This window comes from Netta rufina (genome assembly GCF_964035555.1).
Source record: "Netta rufina genome assembly, chromosome: 1".
Taxonomy (NCBI): Eukaryota; Metazoa; Chordata; class Aves; order Anseriformes; family Anatidae; genus Netta; species Netta rufina.
This window is the reverse complement of record NC_140123.1, coordinates 163,525,781-163,551,129: the sequence shown is the minus strand read 5'-3', so window position 1 is coordinate 163,551,129 and position 25,349 is coordinate 163,525,781. Positions and strand designations below refer to the sequence as shown.

Sequence of the window (25,349 nt, the reverse complement as noted above, 5' to 3'; positions counted from 1 at the left end):
GTAGGATAGTGATTCTGAGAAAGACTTCAGGTTTTCCTTAGCAGTCATCCTCACCTGGTCAAACATGAGAGGCTAGAGATAAGGCAAGAACGTGTCAGCAGCTCCACTAGGTAAAACTAACAGTTCACCTAGTCTAGAATCCTACATCCAATGCTTTCCTGACAACAGAAGATGACCAAGTAGGAAAGAATGCATGAAGTATTAAAGAACACTGTTGCACTAGCCCAGAAAACTCCTTCAGCCTTCTGAGAAGCTGCAGCTGGAAGACCTCCAAAGATTTAGGCTTCTTTTGTTTGATAGCCATCAAAAAATTACTCTTTCACAGAGAAAGTAGGTAAACTTTTAGCAGTCACAGTACTTGCTGTTAGCAAGAAGCTCCACAGTTCTCCACATGGAGAATTATTTCTTCCATGCTTTGATCCTTCCTCTCAGTTTTCATCCTTTCTTCCATTTGTGTTCTTCTGGAGGGAAAGGCAGCAAATACTCTCCGTACTAATGATTTTACAGATCTTCGTCACAGACCTCCTCCATCTCTTCTTTCAGGCTGATAAATACTTCTCTATTATATACTTTGTTCTTTTCTAGAAGTTGCCTCTCTGACCTGCCATTAGTCAGAAAGCGAAGCAGCTGTAGAAAGATATGAGTCAACTTCGTGGAAGAGGTAAAGAGGAAATAAACTGGGACCCCGCAATCCAGGTGGTTTCTGAAGTGTGCTGAAGACAGTTTCTTGACATAGGTGATTGCTGAGACAACTACGGGAGATACTCTGCTGGGTTTGTCATTCACAAACAAGGAAGAACTGGTCCAGTGCACATAGGCCAACAGTAGATTCAACTGCAGGAACCACAAGACTGCTGAACTTAAAATCATGCCAGAACTCAGCAGAAGGAAGAGCATTACAGCCCACGCTTTCCAGAGAGCAGTTTTCACCTTGTTCAGGCTGTACACAGCAGCATCCAGAGGGAGACTGCCCTGGAGAGAAAAGGGACCCAGGAGTGCCAATTCTTCTTTGAGAGCCACCTTGAAACGTGGAAACAGTCCGCTTCAATACATACAGTGTAGAACCAGGGTGGAGGAAAGCCAGCATGACTGAACATGGACCTTCTGACAGAGCTCCAACGTAAAAGGAATTGCACAGAAATAAACAAAAACATAGGGACATTGCTCAGTTCAAAACATATCAAAGCTTGATGTCCCACATTGACATTTTCCTCAATTTCTGTATTTATTTCCAGCATTCTTTGCTTTCTTCAACTTCCACTGAATTGATATTTTCACAAAACTACCATAATCCTGGAAAATTGTGCTTGAATAGTAAGCTCTATCTTTTTATCAAGTTATGAACATTTTTGTACTTATTTATCACTTTGTAGTTAGCCACAGTGAGTTTCATCTGCCATTTTTATATATCAGTTACTCATGTCATCATTAAACTGTCATCTCAGTAGTCACTCTTCATTTTCAATATATCATGAGCTCTGTTTCACAGAACAGTCCCTGGAACACATCCTTGTGGGTTTACCTTTTATTCTTCAAAAGATTATTGCCTGCATGAGGACTTTCCATCTTATCCCCAAATGGTTCTGTTTCCATTAAGTTTTTGGTAAGAACCTATTTGTGTTTGGATATCTGAAGTAATTCAAATATTTCAATCAGATCATCTTTGTCATGTACTTGCTTACTCAAGGAGCTCCATGGGTTTCTACAGTATAACCTCCCATTACAGATATCTTAAGTGTCACAGCATAGCTATTTTATATATATACATATATATACACACACACACACGTACACACACACACACAAATTTTATTTGAAATCAAATTGTACTAATCTCTCAAGTTAAGGAAAGCCTTCTAGTACTATTCTTTATATTGTCATTTAGCCATGCTTTTTTCTTTTTTGTTTTTTTTTTTTAAAGCTGTACATTTTAATTGATCAGTTTGCACCTGTGTCCAAGATAGTGTCCTTAAATAATGTCCACACCATCTCCACAGATTTGATTCTAACAAGACTCTTTCCAAATGTTAGCCCTTTTGTTCCAAGATATTTTATTTATTCTACTTGGTTTCTCATACAATAGCGTTTCCTGTCCCTTCAACCTTCTGATACTTGTTATTGCAATCCTTTCACAGATGTAAATATTTCAGAATTGTAGTATTAAAATCATGTTACATTTAATACAAAATGGATCCCCAAAAGATTTGTTTGAAATATTTCATGCAGAACATACTATTTGGAAAAATAAAACTCCCTCCTCTGCAACTTAACGGGCAAGCTTTATGCAGCTTAGAATAGAATGCAGAAATTAACATGTGTCCACTAGTTAAGAACACGCTTCAGTGGCCAATTTTCTTTTCACAAACAGTCACAGTTACATCCACACAACTGTAAAAGTCACAAACTGTTATAGCCAATAAACAAACTACTAGTCAAGAATTTATTGTGCCACTAAAACTGAAAAAAAATAATATTGCTGGATACGATCATTTGAAGGCTTCTGCAAACTGTAGTTCAACATTCAGTATTCACTTACAGTCTTTTGCTTCAGAGCTAAAACTACACTGTGGTCACAGCATGTTTCTTCCTGACTGGCTAGGATGAGAAGAGCCACTCTAATATCTTAATTTCATTCACATCCAATAAAAGAAGCCTTAAAATGTGGTAAGAACAAGTATCAACGATTTATTTGGAACACATTTTACAGAAGGGACTCATAATACACTATAATTTCTACCCAAGCACACAGAGTGTTCTTTTCCTACTGCCATCCCCCCACCCCACAACAGTGTATACTTTTGCAATTTCAATGGAACGTGGTTTTTATTACCTCAATAAAATCCTCTGAAGGAGCTATGGAATCTACCTTTTCTGTGTTTAACTGGCATAAATTTAAAGGTAAACACCAGAAAAGAAGGAAGAGTCTGAAACATGGCTGAAGAGACATATTCTTATCTCCCTGTCTCTAGTTATGTAGACACTCAAGACCAAGAATGTTTTTACAAGTTAGTGAAAGACAATTTCATTACTGGTGAAAGACTTAAGAAATTATGGGTGCTAATTTCCCAGAGACAGAAAGACACCTGGATCTTGTTTCGTCTACGGAACTCCTACTTAGTCAAGTAGGAATAAACACATTTGGCTTAGTATTATTTTCATTTCATTTCTAACAACAAAATAGCAGCATTGAAACAACAGTCTTCTTTAACCACAAATAAAGGGCAGCATCGATATATCTGTAAATTATTCATGTTTTATTTTTCACAAGTCAGATAGCATGATAGAGTGCCCCATGTCCAGAAGATACATCAGATCCTTCTAAACTGTACGACAGTACCAGAGTATAGATAACATATGTTTAACATCAAGAACCTACCTGTTGCTTCTGCTAGCTACACAGAAAGACTATAGGACCAGTTTCATATACCTAATGCTTTCAAATGCCAGGCAGTTGCCATTAGCACCAAAATCAGATTTAAAAAAAAACATCATGCATCAAATCATGCACATGAACTGCGTTTTTTCATGAAGCCTTTCTAATACTGTCATTTGGTGAAAGAAATTTGAAACAAATGGGAGTTGTGACATGCCTGGATTACCAGTATGCTTTCATTCTTTCTATTTACATGCACGTTAAAGAAAGCTGTTCTCTCTTCTTCTACTCAAGAACAAAATTAACACATTATTTTTCTACTAATCTTTCTGTACCGTGTCCATCAGCTATCCACCTTTTCTATCCCTCTCCCTTCCCCCCTTGACTCATTCTGTAAAAAGAGGGGAGACACGACTGTGAGAGAAGGTCTCTAGGATGACAATTTTCGGTATTATTTTCATTCTTCCTAGGCCTCAAATTCCACCTATTATTTCATAAGACTACATAAAATTTGTAAGACTCACAAGAGGCCTTTTGTTGGACCTCTGAACATGTGAATTTGGATACAAACTTTGGAAATTTTCCTAATACAGAATATGCCTGACTTAAAGTCATACAGGAATATACACTGCCAGAATTGAATCCTTATATAAAATTAGTTATGCAAAAAACAAAAGGGAATGAAGGCTATCATCTGGAATACAGTTTGATTCATTGAGAAGTTGTGTGCTGTCGGACACAGGTAATCTTACCTCTTGTCATTCTTAGTAAGAAGTAAAAAGAGGTGCTAAGAAATACTATGTCAGTGTGAGGTGTTACCAACACCTGTTGGCTTGCCTTTTTTTTTTTTTTTTGCCTTTTTTTTAAAAAAAGCTTTGCTGCTTTTTAGAGTTTATATATAATAAAATATAATTTAAATGCCTTCAATATTGTTTCATATTTGCTGCTCATAGTGCTAATTCAAGGACAAATGCTTACACCAGCAATGTTAAAGAATACTGGGAAGAATTAAAAAGTGTATTACTTCATTAAATATGGCTTACCACCATCATTTACAAAGATACTGATCTGAATTTCATGTGCCTAAAATTAATTACTTCGAAGGAGTTCTTTGGAGGAAATGTCCACATAATCCCCCCTATATAACTGAAAGACTGGAATTCTTAGTTATTAATTTAGAAACATGTCACAAGTGCACTATTTTAATAAACAATCAAAACCCGAGACTTGAATCAAAACTACCAACTTAGAAAACTCTTACCTGGAAGACTTGACTTGTTTGATAGTATCACTTCAGCACACTCCTTCTCATCACAAGGATCCTCTTCATCAGACAGTACTAAGAAAGCCTCCTTTGGCAGATTTTCATTGCTTTCTTGCTTTGATGGTGAACCCAAACAGTTGTCCATTTTCTCATCTAAATCTGGGGCGGTGTCATCTACTGGAAGCAGAGAACTTTTAGAAAAACAGCTCAGCTCATCTTCAGCAGGGGCTAATTTTTCCAAAATTGGAATAATTTCATCTGTTTCCATAGAGTCAGTATTCTCCAGGATACCTCCACTTGATTGATCTATTGCCTTCTTAGCTGTGGTTTCTGAAAGACTTCCAGTGCTGTCTCTATCATCCTTTGGTTCTTGGTCAGCTTCCATACTGCTAGAGATGGCTTCTTCTCCAACAGCATCTTCAATACTTACTTCTTCATCCCTCTTTTCCTCTTCAACAGATGAATGAGAATTAACAATTATGTCATTTATCTGTCCTGTCTCTTCTGAAGAGTCACTATTATCACAGCTTGGTTTGTTTTCACCTTCTGATGGAGTGTTACTCTCTCTTTGGTCCAAACGATCTTTTATACTATTTTCTTCATGGAATTTATTGCTACCAAGCACTCCATTTTCAGCCTCACGAGCTAGTGCAGTATCAGTTTTCTGCTCAGGCGTAACATTTGCTGGAGACAGTGTTCGTGGTTTAGGTTCTAGGCCACTCACTACACTCTCTGCACTACTTTCAGGACTTTTGACTTCCCTAATTTCATTGGAAGTTGTTCTTCCTTCTTCAGAGTTAAGACAAAAATCCACTAGGCCATTAACTTCCTTCTTGTCCTCCAAACAGTCTGTATTGCTTAGAGAGGAATTTAAATCAGAATCTCCATTCTCATGCTTTCCATTTAACAGTTTAACTTCAGCTGTCTTCAGCAAGTCCTCTTTAGCCTTATAGACAGCCTCAAGTTGTTGTCGATCGCTTACTCTCATTGTTTTTCGTGCTTTGAAGACCTTTTTTTGAGGTTCATCTGTGCCATCCATCTTGACCCTTAAAAAACAAAAGATCAGTAAGAATGGTGATGGTAATTTATTATCTTCATATTACAGGTATTTCAAAGAAATACTGTAGCTGCAAGTTGCATTTAGCACATTGTTTAGCAGATTGGTTTAACTGTATCTATAGAAACAAAAACACTTAAATTTTGTTTGCCCTCGTAAGAAGTGAATGAAAGCTTCCATGCGTGTTGCACAAATATGTGTATGTAAAGATCACTGAGACCACACTATTACTTTAATAACATTATGCAGTAATACCATTACTATGTATTTTAAACCAATCAACTCACAGTATTATTACAGCAGAGCCACATATACCCTTATACACCTTTACAGGACAAGGAAGTTTCAGACACTCACACCAAAAATATCAGTCATAAATTGAAACACAGAATCATCAAATCACTGCATTCATTAACAGGCAAGCAAGAGTTATTAGTTATATAATTACGTTATTGCTCCAATACCTGATTCATTTTAAATATACTTATCTTCAATGAGCTATGAGAATCAAAGGCTTATGGGTTTGAAGCAGGTTAAGCTTTGTCAGCTGAGATAGGTATCAACAACCATTCCAGTTCAGGCTAACATATTGTACATATAACGCTTAAGCATTACATGATTAAGCTACTTTAAAGCCATTCCTAACTTTGGGCAGTAACTTAGGGGAGCGGCCTGGTGGCACAGTACTGGCTCAACATGGCAGCTGACCTAGAGGCATCACCTTAAATCTACTACCAAAAGTTCATCAACATTTCAAGTATTTTGCCCACACAGTAAACCTTTGGCATAGAAGTTCCTTGACGTCTGAGCCATGCTCTGTAGCAATGACGGCACATCTACCACATCTACGTGAGAGCTGATGTCAAATGCATTTTTAGAAGCCACAGCCCTCATTATCATTGATACCAACTCAACCTGTTCTTCCTAAAGATGATGGTAGCAACAAGTTTACTGACCATGTCCTAAAGGATTTAAGAAAATAAGTTCTTATATTTCAAAGCAGACCTGACAGAGAGGTGTATCTGGGGAAGTGGACACCGATACACAGTCTCCCCTAGAATTCTGAGCAACTTCTCAGTATGACTGAGAAAATAAAACTGCAGGATATGATTGTCCTATATAGCCACACGGTTACTTAAAGGAATCAAAGAATCATAGAAATGGTGGCCCAAAGAGACTTGTGGAGATCATCTAACTCAACATCCCACTCAGAACAGGACTATTGCCATGGTTTTGTGTGTAAATAAAAAGTCATAGAATTCACACAACAGAGATTCCTCAACCTTTAACTAACCTGTTCCTTTGATGCACTAATACCTCTTGGGGAATTTTTTCCAGCCTGAAACTCCTACACTCCAACTCATGGCCATTGTACCATGCCATACCACTACAGTTGGCTCCACCCTCTTTATAATCAAGCCTGCCTACAAGTACTAAATAGCTGGAAGACCGCCCTTTATAGCCTTCTCTTCAGCAGATTAAAGTCATTGAGCTCCTTCAGTCTCTTTGTAGGTGCTTTAGGCTCTTATCATTTTGGCAGTCCTCTACTGGATCCTTCCTAGTTTACTGTGAACAGCTTGTTTATGAAGGAAATCTAGCATTTCTGCATTTCCCAACTAGAATATTTGAAGATGCAAAAGGAATATATATCCTGTGGTACAATATAAATTCAACTCAGATAAACTCAAGACCTTACAACCATGACATACTGTATTATGTAAACATAAGGCTTCTACCATCCTTAGGTACCATAATTTATCAAAGATACAGGTAAAATGGAAAGAGATGTGATAAAGATTTTTTTTTGTCCTTTTCCATTTCTTATTAATACTGAATTACTTTATACTTTGTTTCGATTCTTTTCTGCTTGACAATGTAGAATCTTCATAATTTAGTAACTGATGGAGCTTAAGTAACAGATGTGTCCACACCTTGCAAACAGATGAAAAAGACCTTCAAAAAAGATTTTATCAGCTCGATTTACAGACTCACCATAATACCATTAAGAGAGTCTGAACAAGTTTCTGAACATAATTGTCTACTACTGTGCTGCCACTAGTGGAAGCAAAATGCAACACACCTACAGAAACACTAATTTGGAAAATCAGTTTACCTGTAAGTAAGAAAACATTCTCATCCCATAACCATTTCTAGTCAGATGAAACACAAACTCAAGATGAATTGTTAATAATCCTTCCTAACCAGTCTACATAGTAAATACAGTATCTTTATATTCCTCTAAAAGAGAATACACGAGACAGTAATTTAACACAGTCCTGAAATTATGAGAAGCATAGAAAAACCTCTAAATATTTTAGAAGCACATGTGCAGTCTCTGAAAGCATACACACTCCTTCTTCCCAAAAGCTTCAGCAGAAAGCTTTTTTAATGTCATTATAAAAGGTTGTATCAGGCTGTCACATAGAGCACTGATCATCGTCATACTCACGGTTCCATGAGTGTAATCCCCTACAACATGCATGTTGTTTCAGAAGTACGTCTTGCAGAGTCAATTTTGAAAGGAAAAAAAAGTCAGGCGTCAGGCTTGGCTAACCTTGAACAATTCTTAAGGCTCATGATAGGCAGCAGCTAAAGCCTTCTGTTCATCTAGTACAAGGATATTTGGCCTTTGTATCAAAATTAAATGAGTACATGTAGCTTGATTTCCCTGACTACAATGCTTTATTTTATAAGCATTATGCTGAATTTGAAAGTCTTTAAAAGTTTGTGAATTTTGTAATATCTGATCTTACTGTAACCAAATGATATTTTAATTATCAGTTACAAAATTTCACACAATTTAAAATCAGGTTTGTAAATGCATCACTTGTATAATCATGAAATGCAATTTAAAGCAAAGTAGTATTTGTATGCTCTAGTTTCCTTAAATATCTAAACGGCCTTTCATTCATATTTTTAACATAGCATGAAATATGGTAAATAAAAACTAAAATGAAAGGCACTTCCTTTTTCAGTTTACCAAGAATAACAACCTTAAAAATCAAACATCAGAATACCTTTTTTATATTAATGCGCATCTTTAGTTTTTTTCTTATAAAAATACTGAAGGAATAAGCTTGAGTTATTAATGTATTTCAAAAAAGGTGTTTAGTTTATATCTAACAATATTATGGAAAATATAGCTAAAAGACAAAGCCCTAATACAGTTCTACAGTGAAACCGATACAAAGGAGCCTCACAAAATTACATTGTTAGATGGCTATTTGAGTTAATTGATGCACATTTTCAGCTCAATCCCACAATCTTTCGCGACCAAACAACACCAAGTAAAAGCTACAAAACTATAAACACAGATGAGATTTAAGGATGAAAACTAAATGCTGGTTAAGTATCACATATCACAGCAGACCACACTTAAAGCATTTCCAGCCATACCCACAAGGGAGCACACTGCAGCCAAGTAACAGATCTCATGTGAGAGCTGTGTAAAATAAGAAACAAATTAATCAGTAACCAGTTCAGACAGGTTTGGTTGTATGGGTGCAAGCCAATGAGCAATCATCTTATAAATATCTGCCTTCCAGTCCACCAAAGGGGTAGAGGCTGCCTTTCAGAGAGGAGAGCAGGTTATGTGAATTCAGTCTTAACACTTTATAAACTCTTAGTGTTTTAAAAAGGAATGTATTTAGATAGTCTCCTTTTATACTCAACAATTAACACAGAGTTTAGCTACATTTGCTATACACTTCCATAATATGATACTTAAGTAGTTTCAGTTTTTCATCATCACATTTCTTTGTTGTGACATGGTCATGAGCGGCTCAGGCGCCAAGCCAGTGAAGTGGCACCTATTATTTCAAGGAAAGGCATTTGTACAAAGCAGTACGAAATGACTCCTGCATGTAGAGCTAAGTATGTAAGGGTTAAATTCTGCAAATAACGTGTTTTTTTTTGTTGTTTGTTTGTTTTTTTTAGTAAAGTCCAACAAAACAATAATCAATTTTGAAACATCAACACATGAATACTGTATGTATTTGTTTAGGTATCATTTATCAAAATTCTTCATTTTAAGCTTTAAAGTCACACATACTTCAGCATGACAGACAAACACACCATCATGCACCTCCCTCCAATTACAAATCTGCAAATATTTCTCATTACCAAATATGTGATGGATGGCAAAACCAAAATTTACCAATGTAGCTAAGAATACACGAAGGACTTCTCTTGCAGCCAATTAGAAAATTTTCCCACCTCTTCCCCTTATACATACATATATTTATTATTACCATGCAAAGAGATTGCAGCTCTGAAGCAACAAAGGAAGGTATTAGTTTAGCTGCTATGGATTAGCCTATAATCGTGAGCTCGTATGAGCACAGCCCACGAGCTGCTCAAAAAGTGAGCCAATCAGCAAGCGGCTGCTTGAATCCTGCCTGGTAACAGGCTGTAGACAAAGAGAAGGTCATGGAAACACACTGGGGGAAAAAAAAAATTGGAATCTCTGCAACAGTGCACAATGGGTTTTGCATAATATAATCAGTCTAGAACAGCGTTTGCACAGGCTTCCTGGAATGTATATAGCGCTAGCCAAAAGCACCACAACCATAAAACACTTGCAAAAGCACAAGAACTACACAGAGGAAGTAAAAGCCTTTGATCAGGAAAACCAGTGCTCAAATATGCAAGTCTACTTAAAATGTAGCACAGCTGAATCAAGGGAATGGAGACTGCTAACAGTCAGGAGCACAATGTTCTAGATGGAGAGTCCCAGAGAATGCACGTAATGTACAAAACCTACCTCTTAAATGGCGGTTCATAAGCAGTTTTCAAATGAAACCATCTATAGCAATTTTGATACACGTCGTCAGAAATTTAAAAACTATTTTCAAAGAAAAACAAGGAAGTTTGTGATCTGTTCTTCTAGAACATGTGCTGAAATACGCACAGGAGCGTGTTTTCATGCCCCTAACGGACTGAACGCAAGATACACACCACCAGTAGACGAACATCCATATACTACTATGTCTTAGTATTTTAAAGTAAATATAAGAAACAAAGCTGGGGAGATACAGTAAGTGAAAACAGCATTTCTTCTAGTACACCACAAGCAATCGGTTTTGGTCCCTTCCAGGCTAACATTTTGTGTGCGCTGGCTGAGCGCGGCAGCAGAACACGCCATTTTCTGAGAGAAAAATCACATCGCCAACCCGTTCAGCTTCACCTCCTGTACCTACAGCAAGACGAGGTTCACTCTGACGGAACCTCCGGCCTATTTTTTCGCTGCGTTGTCCAGGGCTGAGGGAGGTGGCAGGGCGGCTGGCTGGTTGCGAACCGGGCGGCATCTCCCGCCTCAGAGCCCTGCAGTTTCCCGGACGCACGCTAGGGGGTGCCCGCCCCGGCCGCGCTCCCGCCCGGCCACCGCCTCACAGCGACAGGCCACAGGCCCCTCTCTGATTGGCTAGACGCGATCGGCACGGCGGCCAATCAGGCAGCGGCTCCTGAAAGTCTACCCAGCAACAGAGAGCCACGAGGCCCTGAGGCAGAATGTGGGCAGGGAATGGCGCAGGAGAGCGGAGTGCAGTGCTAGGAACGACCTGAAGTGAAAAGTTACAGGGCTCAGACCCAGGACTTCAGAACAGCGTTAGCTCACAAGTGCAGCGAACAGGAAGCGCATAGCCTGCGTGCACATTCCCTCTTTAACTCTGTCATGCTGGTTTAAGACTAGCGAGTTTGTGTTATATTAAATGCTGAGACAAAAAAACACAGAAAGCCAAGCTGGGTCCAAGCACAGCTGTTTTTATTCTTTCCTCTGTTACCAGGCGGCAGCTGTGCCCTTCTACAGAAGCATCAAAATCCAGTTCTTCCCCATGACTACAGTGGGACGTGACCGTGATGGGGAGATCCACCTCTCCCCCACCCTTGAGCTCTGACTTTTGAGGAAGCGGTTGTGTAACACCAAATCTACATGGATCTATGCCTACTAGGAAACACACCAAAATACGGTTACATGCTTGGTAAACTGGAGTATGTCCATAGTATAGTTTCAGACAAGTTGAGTGGTGTTGGTCTTGTATATTGTATATTTCATCAATAGCTTCACATTGAATTGTATTCTCATCGCTCTGGTGCCATAATGAATTAAGCAATTGTCCCATGTCATCTGTACCTCTAAGAGAATGATACTACCTCTGACTTTGGCTCATGAATCAATTTCTCATCCTAATATAGCAATTTTAGATTCTTCTCTCTTGAGGAATGACAGCTACACCCTGTTAGGTCTATTTATACAATTGAATCTTTCAACTTGCTGGTGGTTTTCCAGAATTGCCCTTCCATGGTTCAGCAGTTCATGCTTCAGTAGCTATTACACGTTAAGTACATATATAAATACAGATAGATACATACATAATGAAAAAGAGGAAAATGAGTGCATCTTTTCTATACAGCATTTAATTACATATTCCAGCTAACCTTATTCAAATATGACTGCCTTAGAATCACCAGCCTTTAAAACACATGGAGTCTAAGCTCCGAACCTTGTTCTCCAAGAAGAAAGAGAGAGCTTTGTTGACTTCTGTTAGCAAATTTTAACAGGCATTTCAATCCTTATGAGAGTAAAATTGTTTGGAGTGGAACTCAGCCAGAGCAAGTGGTAGATACTGCCTGTCTTCTTACCACAAAGTGTTAGGCATTTCAACTTTTATCAACAACTGAAAACATCAGCTTTCAATTCAGCTGTGAGATCCTAAATGCTAAACAAATACTGCTGTTTCAAATTCCTGTAACACAAAAATTCAACATTCTTAGAACTCATTTTTAGCATAAGCTAAAAGCATTAAGTATGCTTCTCTCTGTAAAAATTCTAATTTTATATATTTTGTGCCTTTTAATATACGTGTGGAATATTTTCTCACATAGTTTAAATGTTATACTAAAGCTATGTCTTTGGCACTAGACTAACAGTTATATTATCCTAAATACAAAGCAGAGCTAGTAATTCCACGCAAGTGGGCACTAATTGCAATAAGACATTCACAACTTGAAACTTAGCCAACTTCTCATATTCCAAAACTAAAGGCTGAATAACCTGGTTAATTATTCATATACTTGCAGGTTAAAAAAAAAAAACAAAACAGCATTAATAAAAGTAATGCAAAACGTTCCCTTCATGGTTAGTTTTTTCTATGCATTACAAAGTACAATACTTCATTCTTCCATAGGTGAAATTTCAAGTGATAATTTGATAGACTAAGGCAGGAAGAAGATATTATTAATGGATGCAGAATTACATCCTTTTAAGGTAGACCTCTTTAGAAACCTTGCTAGATGAAATGACACGATTCTAGTAAGTTTACCCATTATGCAGTGCCTTTTATAAATTAGCTCATTACATACGCAACTATCATTATGCAACCAGTTCTCAAACATTTGCAGCTTGGCATCAGACAGCTCACACCTCTGAATTATGATATCACTTAACCACGGGCCCTTAAGGTCATTTATAAAATGCTAGAAGAAACAGAAACTGAAAGAAAACTAGAAACAGAAAGGTGATGCTGATTTTATGTTACTAAACGCTTGTTGTGCATAGAAACACACAAGAATCACTACAGAACTCCCAAAGCCATCGTCTCTTGACTGCGGGCAGGAAGCCCCTGGCACAGGAAGGAAGCGTGTGTCTCACAAATTCCGCTCACTGAAGCCCGGTCTCCAGGGTAGGGCCCGGGAGGCCGCAGCCACCCCACGGGGCCCTCTTAAGCCCTCCCGCGGGACCGCAGCGCGCAGCAGGGAGCCCCCCGCGGCCGGCCGGCAGATGGCGGCGGGCAATTTGCATACTGGCTGCGGATTGGCTGAGGAAGAGCCGCAACCGCGAGGCGGAGGCGCCGCCGGGATTCGCCTGTGCCGAGTCTGCCCGGCAACCGGCTAAAAATAGAGCCGGCGCCGCACCCAGAACGGGCGTGACGGCGCCGCTGCGTTTGTGGCGTTGTGCGCGGGCTCCTCGTGCCCTGTGGGTAACAGCGACGCTCGCACTGGCAAAGGCACAGAGGCACGGGAGGGGAGGGCACGGTCCTCTTTGTCGCTCAGGCTGTCGTGGCTCGGGTTTGGGTTTTGAATTGAAATGGTTGTTTTAGAAGGGCGGTGGGGTCAATGTTTCCCAATTAAACTATTAAAACCTGCACGTTTTCTTCAGTCCTTAATTTTTAAGTAAGCGTACACAGAAGGCATCACTCAGTCTAGTTTACATACCAAGTTACCTCGGTGACGTGAATGGAAGCAGAGGCATCCACTCACTGCAGCAGACGTACCTGAATCTTCACTAATCACACACGCTGAGACCTGGCATTATGGACTGGTTTGGGCTTCTTCCTATTTTAATTTTTAGTACACCCAACATCATGACACTGTCAGAATTTGTGCTTGCCGACTACAGACAATACTAGGTGTGGAAGGCTGAGCAGGCCAAACCAAGGGATGAAACTAAAGTGGTTAAGTCATCTGCATTTGATTTTTCTCATCAAGAACTGGCTAAAAAAAGCATACAACTTAAAAATATTTCTCTAAATAGACATCCTGTTACAAGTAAATTAATTCATGACTTAAGTTTTATCATTTTCAACCTACAAAACACAAGCTCAACTTTTAGTACCACTGAGTCGTAGGCGTAGACTCTTCTGACTGCAGCAGAAGCCAGAAGAGGTCTCCAAACTTTCCTACCCACATCTGCCCACAGGTTTCGATTTCATGGAACTGGTTGCAGGCAGGTCAAAGCCAACAGAGCACAACGAATTAGAACAGCACCCAATACATGCACAGGGTGCTCATCCAGGTCTTCTGCAGCCTGAAAAGCACCATCTGACCACGTCCAGTACATAAAGATATCTGTATTCTCTACAAGGTCACAGTAATTAAATGAGGAGAAAATGAAGAAAGGTGGCTAACACAGTCACAGTGACCACTGACAACAGCTGATAGCTTTTGAATGACTCAACAAAATAGAATCACAAAACTAATGAAAAGCTACAAGAGGAAAATAAATCTTCAAAGTAACATCAGAAAAAAAGGTGGGGGAGGAAATATTTTTTTTTTGTTTGCAAAAGCTACAATTTATAGAACTTCTAGTATCCATATATAGTCTTAAAATTGTTAGTTACAAGCATCCTTCTGTAAGGAAAGGCAGCTCACCCCATGAATGTTAGCTGGTCTCTGCTAATACTCTTTAGCTCAGCAACCATTCCTCCCTACCCACAAGACATTTTTTTCATTAACCAACAGAAGCTATATGTTTTCTAAGAGAAGCTAATGTTGGGGAGAGACAGCAATTGAAAAAAATGAACTTATGAACCTACTATTCTATTCATTACTAGATTCAAGAAAACAAATGTGTTTTCAGTGCTGGTAACCCAGAGTATTAATAGGCTAAGAGTCCTAAGTAATACAGGTAGTGCATGTTTTTACAATAATAAACAGTCTCTCTCTTTAATAAGTTTCTATAGCAGTCGATTTCTTATTATACTAAGCATACCATAGAATAAGATTTATTTACCCTACTACAAGTGTACAGCAACAGATTACATTTTATTGGGTCAATGGGCAGACAATTATTTTTCGGTATTCGCTGCTAGGCAAAGATTTTTCAAATGTCTGCAACTGTAAGGGCTTAAAAGAAAAAATACCCAAGATACCACCCAAGCTACACTTTAAATGTTTTGTAACATTCAAATATGTAAGCAGTCATAACACAGATGATTCTTCAACTTAACTCAAACCAAGCTCTGCAGACACAAACAGATCGCCAGACTGAAATTAATTTTTTGCTAAACTGACCAAGGAACAGGAAGCACAGAGTGGACAAACACAGGATGGTTTATGTAGTTCCAGTCACAGAAACAAAGGTCAAGAACAATACAACTGCTTTTGAAAGGGTTTTTAATGACAAGAACTACCCTGGAATGGGTAGCTGTATCCTCCCTTTCTAGAGCCCTCAACCATGCTGCCCCTTGTCTCACCACACTTGCTGGCTGCACAGTCAGTACCTTCACAATCTCACTATACACAATCTTACAGAGTTCTTTCAAGACCAAACAGCATCTTATTTTTAATCCTTACTGTATAAAAGAACCTCTGTTCTCACAGTACTATCTTCTTGAGACAGCTGAAATTCAATGCAAGTACGTAAGAATTTTGAAGTAACACTGGCTGCAAGAGGCACAATTGTATGCACTTATTCTTCTCATCAATGGTTTTGACTGAACAAAATTGCATCCACTCTGCATAAGCTTTGTTGATACTGCATGACACTATGCAATTGTTTGTGTACAACAAATGAAATTATGCAAGAATATGATGCAAGCATTTGTGCGGTTGCATGTGAACTCAGATTTCAGGCACATTAGTGCTAACCTTTTTGATGTGAGTTTAGCCCAATGGATTCAAAGCAACCCAGCAAGCAAAAAAAACCTTAGCCCAGATCAATTGTCTGATGCTATTAACCATGCAGCTGCTCTTAGCACTTAAGCCAGCAAAAAACAGCGGGCAGGAAGGGGAACAGAGAACTGCTTCAAGCTGACCTTGTTGCCCACAAGCCTTCAAATGCAACTTACATTACCTGTACATGTATAGCACCGAGCTAGATCAGTTACTTGATTAGTAGGATAGTGCTTTGTTGAACTTGGCTCCTTGAGCTGGCTAACAAAATCTGATGAAAACCAGGGCTGCTACACTGGAATATGCAACGGGAGAACCTTGGGTTTGCTGGGTGTTGATGTACGACTTGAGGATTACTGTAATGGGCAGATCTTCTGGAGGCTGACATGTCCCATATGAAGTCAGCTCCATCTGGTTATTTGGGAATTTAGGGATATGGCAAGGAAGCTGTTCCCACGTAGAAATATATTTGGTACATTCAAGTAGATGTCATTTTAATTGTTTTTAAATGCTTACAACTACTCCTCTGACATGAAAGCAGTATGTGCAACAATACTCATTTCATATGTAATATGTAGTTATTTCTTGAATGCTTCAAGAACAAACTGTTGTAAATAACCAGATTAAAGATCTAATTTCACTTCTGGTTTTAGACTGTACCAAATTTTACAGTGATGGAAGGACCCTGAAACACACAGCAGCATTCAGACAGATTATTAAAAAGGGAAAAAAAAAGTTTGCCTCTTCCCAATACGTAACATCAAGCTCTGAATGTGAAATTTACCTTAAAATATTTCCAGGTCTATGTATTCAGATAGAGATATCAAATGTTGATTATACTCAGTATTATAAGATCAGTCCATCCCTTTAAAACAATTTCAGTAAATATCCTGCAGCATGTACAAATATTTTATTCTCTACTTTAAAAAGATTATTTTTGTTAGTCCATATAAATATACATGCGTGCTAAGCTCTTTGCCAGCTGACCTGGTGGTCATCAAATATGTTTTTGCTAAACATTAATTTGGTGCTTTCGATGGGGTGACAAGTTTTATTCTGTAACATTCTCAAGTCTTCCTGGTCACATGAAAACAGTTACATGTGCACAAACTGTAGAAATTTTCTGTGGAAATTCTCTACTCACACATCTGCTTGGATCATCCATTAATTTAATGATTTGGTATCTATTTTAAACACACCAGGAAAAATTAATTAAGGAAAGATATAGCCCACAGTTGGTTTGGATGGCTCTACTTAATATTCACTTATCCCAAATAAACACTAAGTGTTATCACCACAAAGTTGAGCACTGCATCAACAAAGAAGGTCAGACTGCTAAGAGAAATCCACGTCTAGTGTGCCAGAGTATACTTAAGAAAACGTAACATGAAGCTTGAAAAGGCTTAGCCAAGAATTAATTATATGTTACATAAACATGATTTGCAAGAATCACATTTTCTTTGATTATCCAGTGCAGACAGAGTCATTTGTAACAAGGACCAACAGGGAGAAGCAACTCCCTTAAGGAGTCACTTTATCCCAAAACTTGAGATAAAATTTCTAATCTTTAAGGAAGGTTGACAGTATTAAGGTGTTCCCCCAATTGTTTTTGCTACGAAGCCAGATAACTGATGTTTCTGGCTCTATTCTTTCCTGAAGATAAAAGAAACTAATAATTTGAGAAGCCATAATTTGGAAAAGATAAAAAAAAAAAAAATCCAAACACTAGCTCTGTTTGGAATATACCAAACAATTGGGAGTTTTTGCACATCTAAGCCTCTTCACTAAGTATTACAAAAAGCTTGCAAGCAATCACTTTAGTTTTTAATTATGCAGTACAATACAACTTCACAGTAAATACAAATCATAAATTTATCTTCCTGTGTAGCTAATCATCGTGTCATATCTTGATTTGGGGATTAAGATTACTTCTAGGGTTTATAAACTTCCAGCAGCTTTGAAAGCACACAGAAAAGCAAGGAAGCTAACCAAAGCGCACTAGCAAGAGGCATTTGCCAACAGCCTTAGGCCATTTTTTGCTTTGTAAACATTTGTTAGGTTGTAACTGCATATAACAGAAGCCCAGAAATGAACAAAATCTTTCTAGAGTATTGTAATTTTTGCAGGAGGTAGGAGTGGAAATCCTACGGTGTAGGCTTTTTTGAGCCTAGATCCTAGGCTACCATACAGTGATCAAAGTTTCATAGTTATTCTGCGTGACAATTGGCAACATTAACAAATCGCATCCCTTTTCTTATATTAGCAACTCTTTCAAAAAGATCAAGCTGATAACCTGCTATGGAAAGGAAAACTAACCCCCTCCGAACTACACTACATGCATAAATTATCTAGGGATAATGTGGGTCTCTTGCTGAATGAGGGGGGTGTCCTGGTCATGGGAGACACTGAGAAGGCAGAGATACTGAGTGCTTTCTTTGCTTCAGAGTTTGCTTCAAGGACACTCCCCCAGGACTCCTCGCTCCTGGCAACAGGACAAAGGGTCTGGGAAATGGAGGGCTCCCCCCCGGTGGACGTGAGGGTGGTTTGGGAGCATCTGAGTGAGCTCAATGCACACAAATCCATGGGTCCCGGTGGGATGCATCTGCATGTGCTAATGGAGCTGGCAGATGTGATCGCCGAACCACTCTCTATTATCTTAAAGGTCCTGGAGAACGGGTGAGGTGCTTGAAGACTGAAGGATAGTCAATGTCACTCCAGTCTTCAAGAAGGGCAGGAAGGAGGATCCGGGAAACTACAGGCCAGTCAGTCTCACCTCTGTCCCTGGAAAGGCATTGGAGCAGCTTGTTCTGGGTGCCATATCCAAGCAATTGGAAGAGAAGAAGGTTATGAGTCAGCATGGATTCACCAAGGGGAAGTCATGCACGACCAACCTCGTTACCTTCTATGATGGCATCACCAGCTGGGTAGATGGGGGGGAGCGGTGGATGTCATCTACCTTGACTTTAGCAAGGCTTTCGATACTGTCTCCCATGACATCCTACTAGCAAAGCTGAGAAAGTGTGGGATAGATGAGTGGATGGCAAGGTGGGTTGAGAACTGGCTGACTGGCTGAGCTCAGAGGGTGGTGATCAGCAGAGCAGAGTCTGGCTGGAGGCCTGTGACTAGCGGTGATCCCCAGGGGTTGGTGCTGGGTCTGTACTTGTTAAACATCTTCATCGACGACCTTGTTGAGGGAATAGTGTCTGCCCTCAGCAAGTACGCCAATGACACAAAGCTGGGAGGAGTGGCTGACACACCAGAAGGCTGTGCTGCCATTCAGCGAGACCTGGACTGGCTGGAGAGATGGGCAGGAAGAAACCAAATGAGATTTAATAAGAGCAAGTGTAGAGTCCTGCACCTGGGAAGGAACAACCCAAAGTATCAGTACAGGCTGGAGGACAACCTGCTGGAGAGGAGCTCTGAGGAGGACCTGGGGATCCTGGTAGACGACAGGTCGACCATGAGCCGGCAGTGTGCCCTTGTGGCCAAGAGGGCTAATGGGATCCTGGCATGCATTAAAAGGAGCGTGGCCAGCAGGTCAAGGGAGGTGATCATCCCCCTCTGCTCTGTCCTGGTCAGGCCTCACCTGGAGTACTGTGTCCAGTTCTGGGCTCCCTGGTACAAGAAGAACAGGGATCTCCTGAAAAGAGTCCACCAGAGGGCCACAAAGATGATACAGGGCCTGGAGCATCTTCCCTATGAAGAAAGGCTGAGAGACCTGGGTCTGTTCAGCCTGGAGAAGAGAAGACTGAGAGGGGATCTCCTCAGTGTATATAAATATCTGAGGGGTGGGGGACAGAAGGATGTAGCCAACCTCTTCTCAGTTGTTTGTGGGGATAGGACAAGGTGCAATGGCTGCAAGTAAGAGCTCAGGAAGTTCTGCACTAACATGCGAAAGAACTTCTTCACTGTGAGGGTGACAGAGCATTGGAACAGGCTGCCTAGGGAGGTTGTAGAGTCTCCTTCTCTGGAGATATTCAAGGCCTGTCTGGACGCCTACCAGGGCAGCCTGCTCTGAGGAACCTGCTTTGGTGGGCGGGGTGGACCTGATGATCTTTCGAGGTCCCTTCTAACCCCTACAGTTCTGTGGTTGTGTGAAATAGAAAAAGATCAAGAATGTGATCATCAGTACCCTTCCAAAGATGGTTCTAAGGATGTGAAGCCTGTAGTAGAAAGAACCTGAAGAACTGATCTCCATTTTTCCATTATATACCCAGATAACTGAACAAAGTCTTTTTTTCCATCAAACTACATTTAAATTTAGCACAGCTGAAATACAATCAAAGTAATCTGTGCACATGCCACCAACGAACACATTTAATCTACACAGTTGGGCAGTGTGCTCTCTAGAAGAGGTCAGTAAGAAGCAGTGCCAAGGAGTAGCAGTATGAAGATGACCATGGTGACTGTAAGATGCAACGGAAGATGCACTTGTATTCTCTGGTACCAGCCACAACAAAAAGGCAAAACCAAAAAAGCTTTATTTTTGTCGATATAATTGCAGGCTGGTTTTAAGAAGTGTCTGGGAGTAAGAAAAAACAATAAGCAGACAGACAAGCCATGCGTACACACAAAATCAGTCATATCTATACGTTTTGACATGAAAAAAGTAGCAAGGAAGTAACAAAGACTTCGAAATAAGAGATTTTTCTAGTTCTGTGTAATTTCCTTCTACCTAATGAGCAATTCTTGTAAGACTTGTAGGTACTAATTCCAAGGTTTAAGGTATAACTTTTTCAAGTTTACCCACCAATTGATTTTAGCCAGAGTTATGAAAAATTTAAAAGAGCATTAAGATTGTTTTTATTACCAAAATATTAGCATTAGCTGCCAGATACTAGAAATTGCCCTCTAAAAAGGGGCCTTTAAAGATGAACTGATGCCACTCCCTGTCTTCTGAAGGAGTGTGACATCTTCAGCAAAGAATTAGTAATTGCAGAGTTGAGAAGGTACTTTTCAAGCAATTATCCTCCCAATATGCTATACACTTTTATATATACATTTATGTAAAAATACTTTTTAGAAAATGTGTGCATACGTGTTTGTAAACTTTGTGTATTTTGTATTTATACATGGTTGTAGAAAGTGTGATCAATTCTCTATCTTTTCTGATTATAATTAAATACTGAGCGTATGGAATAAGTTATTTGCATAGAATTTTAAAAGTGATTCTCTATGGAAGCTGAAAAACATGCACATGGTAGAAGATAAGACAGACAAAAAAGCAAACTTATCTTTAGCCACAATCCCTTTGGGAAAAGGAAGTTTGGTATCTCTAGTCAGATATGCAAAAAAATCATACAGCTGAAGACACTGCTTCTGAAATATAATTTTTAATTCATATAAGACACACGGACTTCTATTAGATCTGAGATATGAATTCCAAATGTCTGACTTCCACTTCTTTAATCAACAAATAAGATGAAAGCTTCACTTTGCATCATCATCTTATTTCTTTTGACTGTTTACCATTCTGACACGGTGAGATAAACGATTCATTCAGTGAATGCTGCAGGTGAAATAAATATACAGATAAATATACTTGAAGACACTGCAAGGAATGCTAGATTTAAGGGGATCTTACAAAATTCTTCAAGTTGCCTGACATACTTTAAATGCAAATAGATAAATATAGCACCTTTGAAGTCTAAGGGTGAAGCAGAAGTAAGGAAGAGACAGCTTATGCTTCAGAATCTGTTTTTACTTAGGAACATTCTACATGATCTAGACCAATAGGATGCCAAACAAACATTACTGAGAAGTTCTTTGTTTTAAGGGCTAGGTACATAGAAGGCTTAGAAGATCCAATTCTAGAATGAGAAGGTAATTTTAAGTAGTCCAAACTAGGCGACACTGAACAACTCTAAGAAGCTTTAGAATGCCTATCAAGAAACATAACCCTTTTTTTGTTTCAATTCAAGGAATTCAAATGAAGCAAGGAAGAACTTGAAAAAGTGCAGCATAGCACATTCTTTAAGATCCGCACACCAATAAAACCTGATTAAAATAAAGAACAGTTAAGACTTCAACAAATCTGTACCATACTTTCATATATGTTCGTTACATTTCATTTACTCATCTTTCTTTTCCAGTCTGAAAATTTTAATTTCAGAAGAATGTTAAAACAGTTTAAAAGCTGTATCAAGAAGAAATGGGAATTCAAAATACACTTGCAGAAGGAAGTCATTAACCGAGGGAAAGAAGAAATGAGGCTGCTGCCAGTAGGGTTTGTAGAGCTTCTCTAAGAACGCACAACACAGTGCAAGGGGTGTACAGCAGGGAACACTGTAAAAATCACAATGTATTAGGGCTAATGCAATGAAAAGAAATATTGAAAGCAAGTTATTCTTGGACATAGAATCTTTTTCCCCCGGTCTGCTGTTGTAGCCGACACACAACTAATCCAATGTAATCCTGCCTCAAAATACTGAAGACAACTCAACAAGTCCTAATCTACCATTAGGAACACATAAATTTACAAAATCAGTTTTGTTGCCACTTTGTTTCCCACCCCTGACAGCTTGAAGGTTCACCACCTTCTAGATGGGGAAGAAATAATTATTTAATTGTTATGAGTAAAACTAGCTTTTATATAGGTCCTTCCCCAGCTAGACTTGCGTTCCAGCAGTGCTGCTGCTGTATTTGCTCATTGTATTCATCTGCAGCCAAGAGACCACCACAACTGCTAACCAACGCCTCTCAGTTCCATCTCAGCTTTGACATTTGCCATTTGGGAGCACTCACTGGAACCTAATGCTCTTTAAACAACCTGATCTCATTCCTATTCCTTTTTCCAAAGATCTGTAATACTGACTGCATACCATCAGGCATCAAATGAAAATGCAGGCTTTTCACAGCTGTTTTTACAAAGTACAATCAAGTAGAATTTTCAGGGAGCAGTGAATGCTCTTTCTTTACATATAGGAATTTGCTTATACAATTCTGTTTTGATGGCCTTCTCCTATAAGTATTTTTTTTTCCTTTACACACTAAGGCCATCAAAAAAATCACAGACAGCAAACCACTAAAAAAAAAAAAAAAAAAGGCAGAAACCTCCTTCTCTCCTATATTGTTCTGATTATTTTTTTCAACAGATAAAACATATTGAGATATTTGCATACGGCAAGAAACAGACGGTGCTACAGAAATCCCACTCAAAATTTCAGCATCTCTCTTGCCCTTTCCCATTTTTAGCTTCTCCATGTAACGCAGCAAGAACAGAAGAGAGTTTCAGAATAAAGGTAGTAATAAATGCAAACCAGATGACAGCTTACTTCTAGTAAGCTTACTTACTGACAGCTTACTTACTAGTAAGATAGTTCCTCTTACTAGTTTACTATCTAGATTTATTCTACTCTTGGAAGACACACACTCAACGTGTGAGATTAAGAAGGTTCAAGGAATGCTATACACAAGCATACACGTGTTTTTCTATTTTACCAAACAGGGACTGACCCTAAGCAGCTGTGAATGACTTCACCAATGCTCAGCCATCCAGCAGGAGATTCCATAGAGGCAGGGAAGAAAGGAAATGGCAAAAATCCATGCAGAGTACATACACCTGCAAGTAAGAACGCTATGATACAACTGTAACCTTGACAGACTGCCCAGATCGATCATCATCTAACCCGGATGGGCTTACAGCAAAAACAGCGCCCTGTAGGAGAATAGCCTGTACCCAGTTACTTGGCAATACTTGAATGCAGTTCCAGTGTTCAAGAGAGGCAGCAATGAGGTTTCTAGAGCTCTAGTAGAATCAACATCACGGCTACTGGGTAGCACCATCTTCAATAGTTCATCAGAACGCGTCTCTATATGAACTCCGTTTAAGCTTTCTCCCGTTTAATGCACGTAAGCATTAAGAAGTATTCCCAATTGACTTGTAACATGAGCTCTGTTACATGAACTATATGCTGCATTATGTCCCTTTGGGTTGGATAAGTACTGAGGAAGAAAGAGAAGAGAGGATGAACTTGTACTAACTAGGTATAGGCTCTTGGGAAGAGAATGATGAATGGCTATACTTTGATGAAATACTAAATAAATGAAATGAGGCGTGCACTTCAGGCAATAGCTCTTCAAATAATAGCCTTAATCAGGGACAAAAAGCAAGTGCTTAGGTTAATAAGTTTGAAAGGGGAGACAACAAACCTGACTAATATTGCACAGATGTCTCAAGGATGCAGAGTAAAAATATTTTTATATAAAGGTAATTCAGCTATTGCACTTTCTCATCTTGCAAAAGAAGACAACTAGAAAGTTTTATATCGCAATCAGAAATGAAATGCCTGGAAGATTTCAGAGCAGTATCAGATTGCCAAAGAGAAAAATCTTACATTTTTATTTTTTCATATAAATCAATCCAGCTGAGAGTTTTCTGATTTACAGTAGAACCTTCAAGGGTATACGCTGCCAGACTGTATCAGCAAGCAAGAAATCAAGAATGACCTGAGTTTGCGTGCTGAAACTGCATGACCTACTGTATTATAAGCTATCTTTTGTCTCAGTGACAACATTGATTCTTTTAGGTAGAAATACCTAGCAGATCAACTTGACCGCCTTATCTCCCAGAACACTTCTAAGCATTTTAAAGCGAAAAAAAAAATCATTTTAAAAGATAATGGAAGTCCAGCTGGAAGTATGCTTCCCAAACACCTTGGTAAGGGCAAATAATGAATAGTATGTTGCATGCATCATTTTTTCCACTCATTTGATGACAGGGTCTGACAGGATGCTCATAACTAACTTATTCTAACACCGTCTCTGGACTAGATATAAACTACTACAGAAATTCTTGCACGTACGTATGTCTGCAGAGGACTCCTGAAACCTGGCATATTCATCCAGCTATTGAATTAGTCCAAGCAATCAGAAGTGTACTTTTGGTAATATCTCTTTAGTTAAAAGCTTCATTTCAGATAGTTACTTTACTAGTAAACTCTTACTGGCATAGGTTTTGTTGAAAACTGGATTTCTGTAACCAGTAAACAATAAAGAGCATTAAAATTACTCAAAGAAAGCTGGTCACTTAACAAGGGTGATGCCACTTGAATTAGTCACAGAGACTGATGATTGCAAAGTTAATGAGCACTAGTTGCTAAGTACTTTGTATTTATCTTCTGTGTTGTCGGATAACCAAATATCAACACCTGTACCTGTAGTAAAACACCAGTACAAGGAATCTGACATGTTTTCTGTGAAGTACAGGCTTATTGTTAATATTGCAAAGGAATATGGTCTCACATACAAATATATATCTCTATATA

At 39.1% G+C, this 25,349-nt stretch overlaps 1 protein-coding gene across 6 annotated transcripts in view; it reads right to left on the bottom strand.

Moving 5' to 3' along the window:
• Positions 1–25,349, bottom strand: part of ATF7IP (activating transcription factor 7 interacting protein) — a 106,197-nt gene that overhangs the window by 47,132 nt on the left and 33,716 nt on the right. For all 6 annotated transcript variants that reach the window (XM_084300492.1, XM_084300493.1, XM_084300488.1 and 3 more), the window contains exon 2: positions 4,635–5,683. In XM_084300492.1, coding sequence (XP_084156618.1) covers positions 4,635–5,676 — 1,042 coding nt within the window. In that variant the 5' untranslated portion in view covers positions 5,677–5,683. The remainder of the gene's footprint in view (positions 1–4,634; positions 5,684–25,349) is intronic.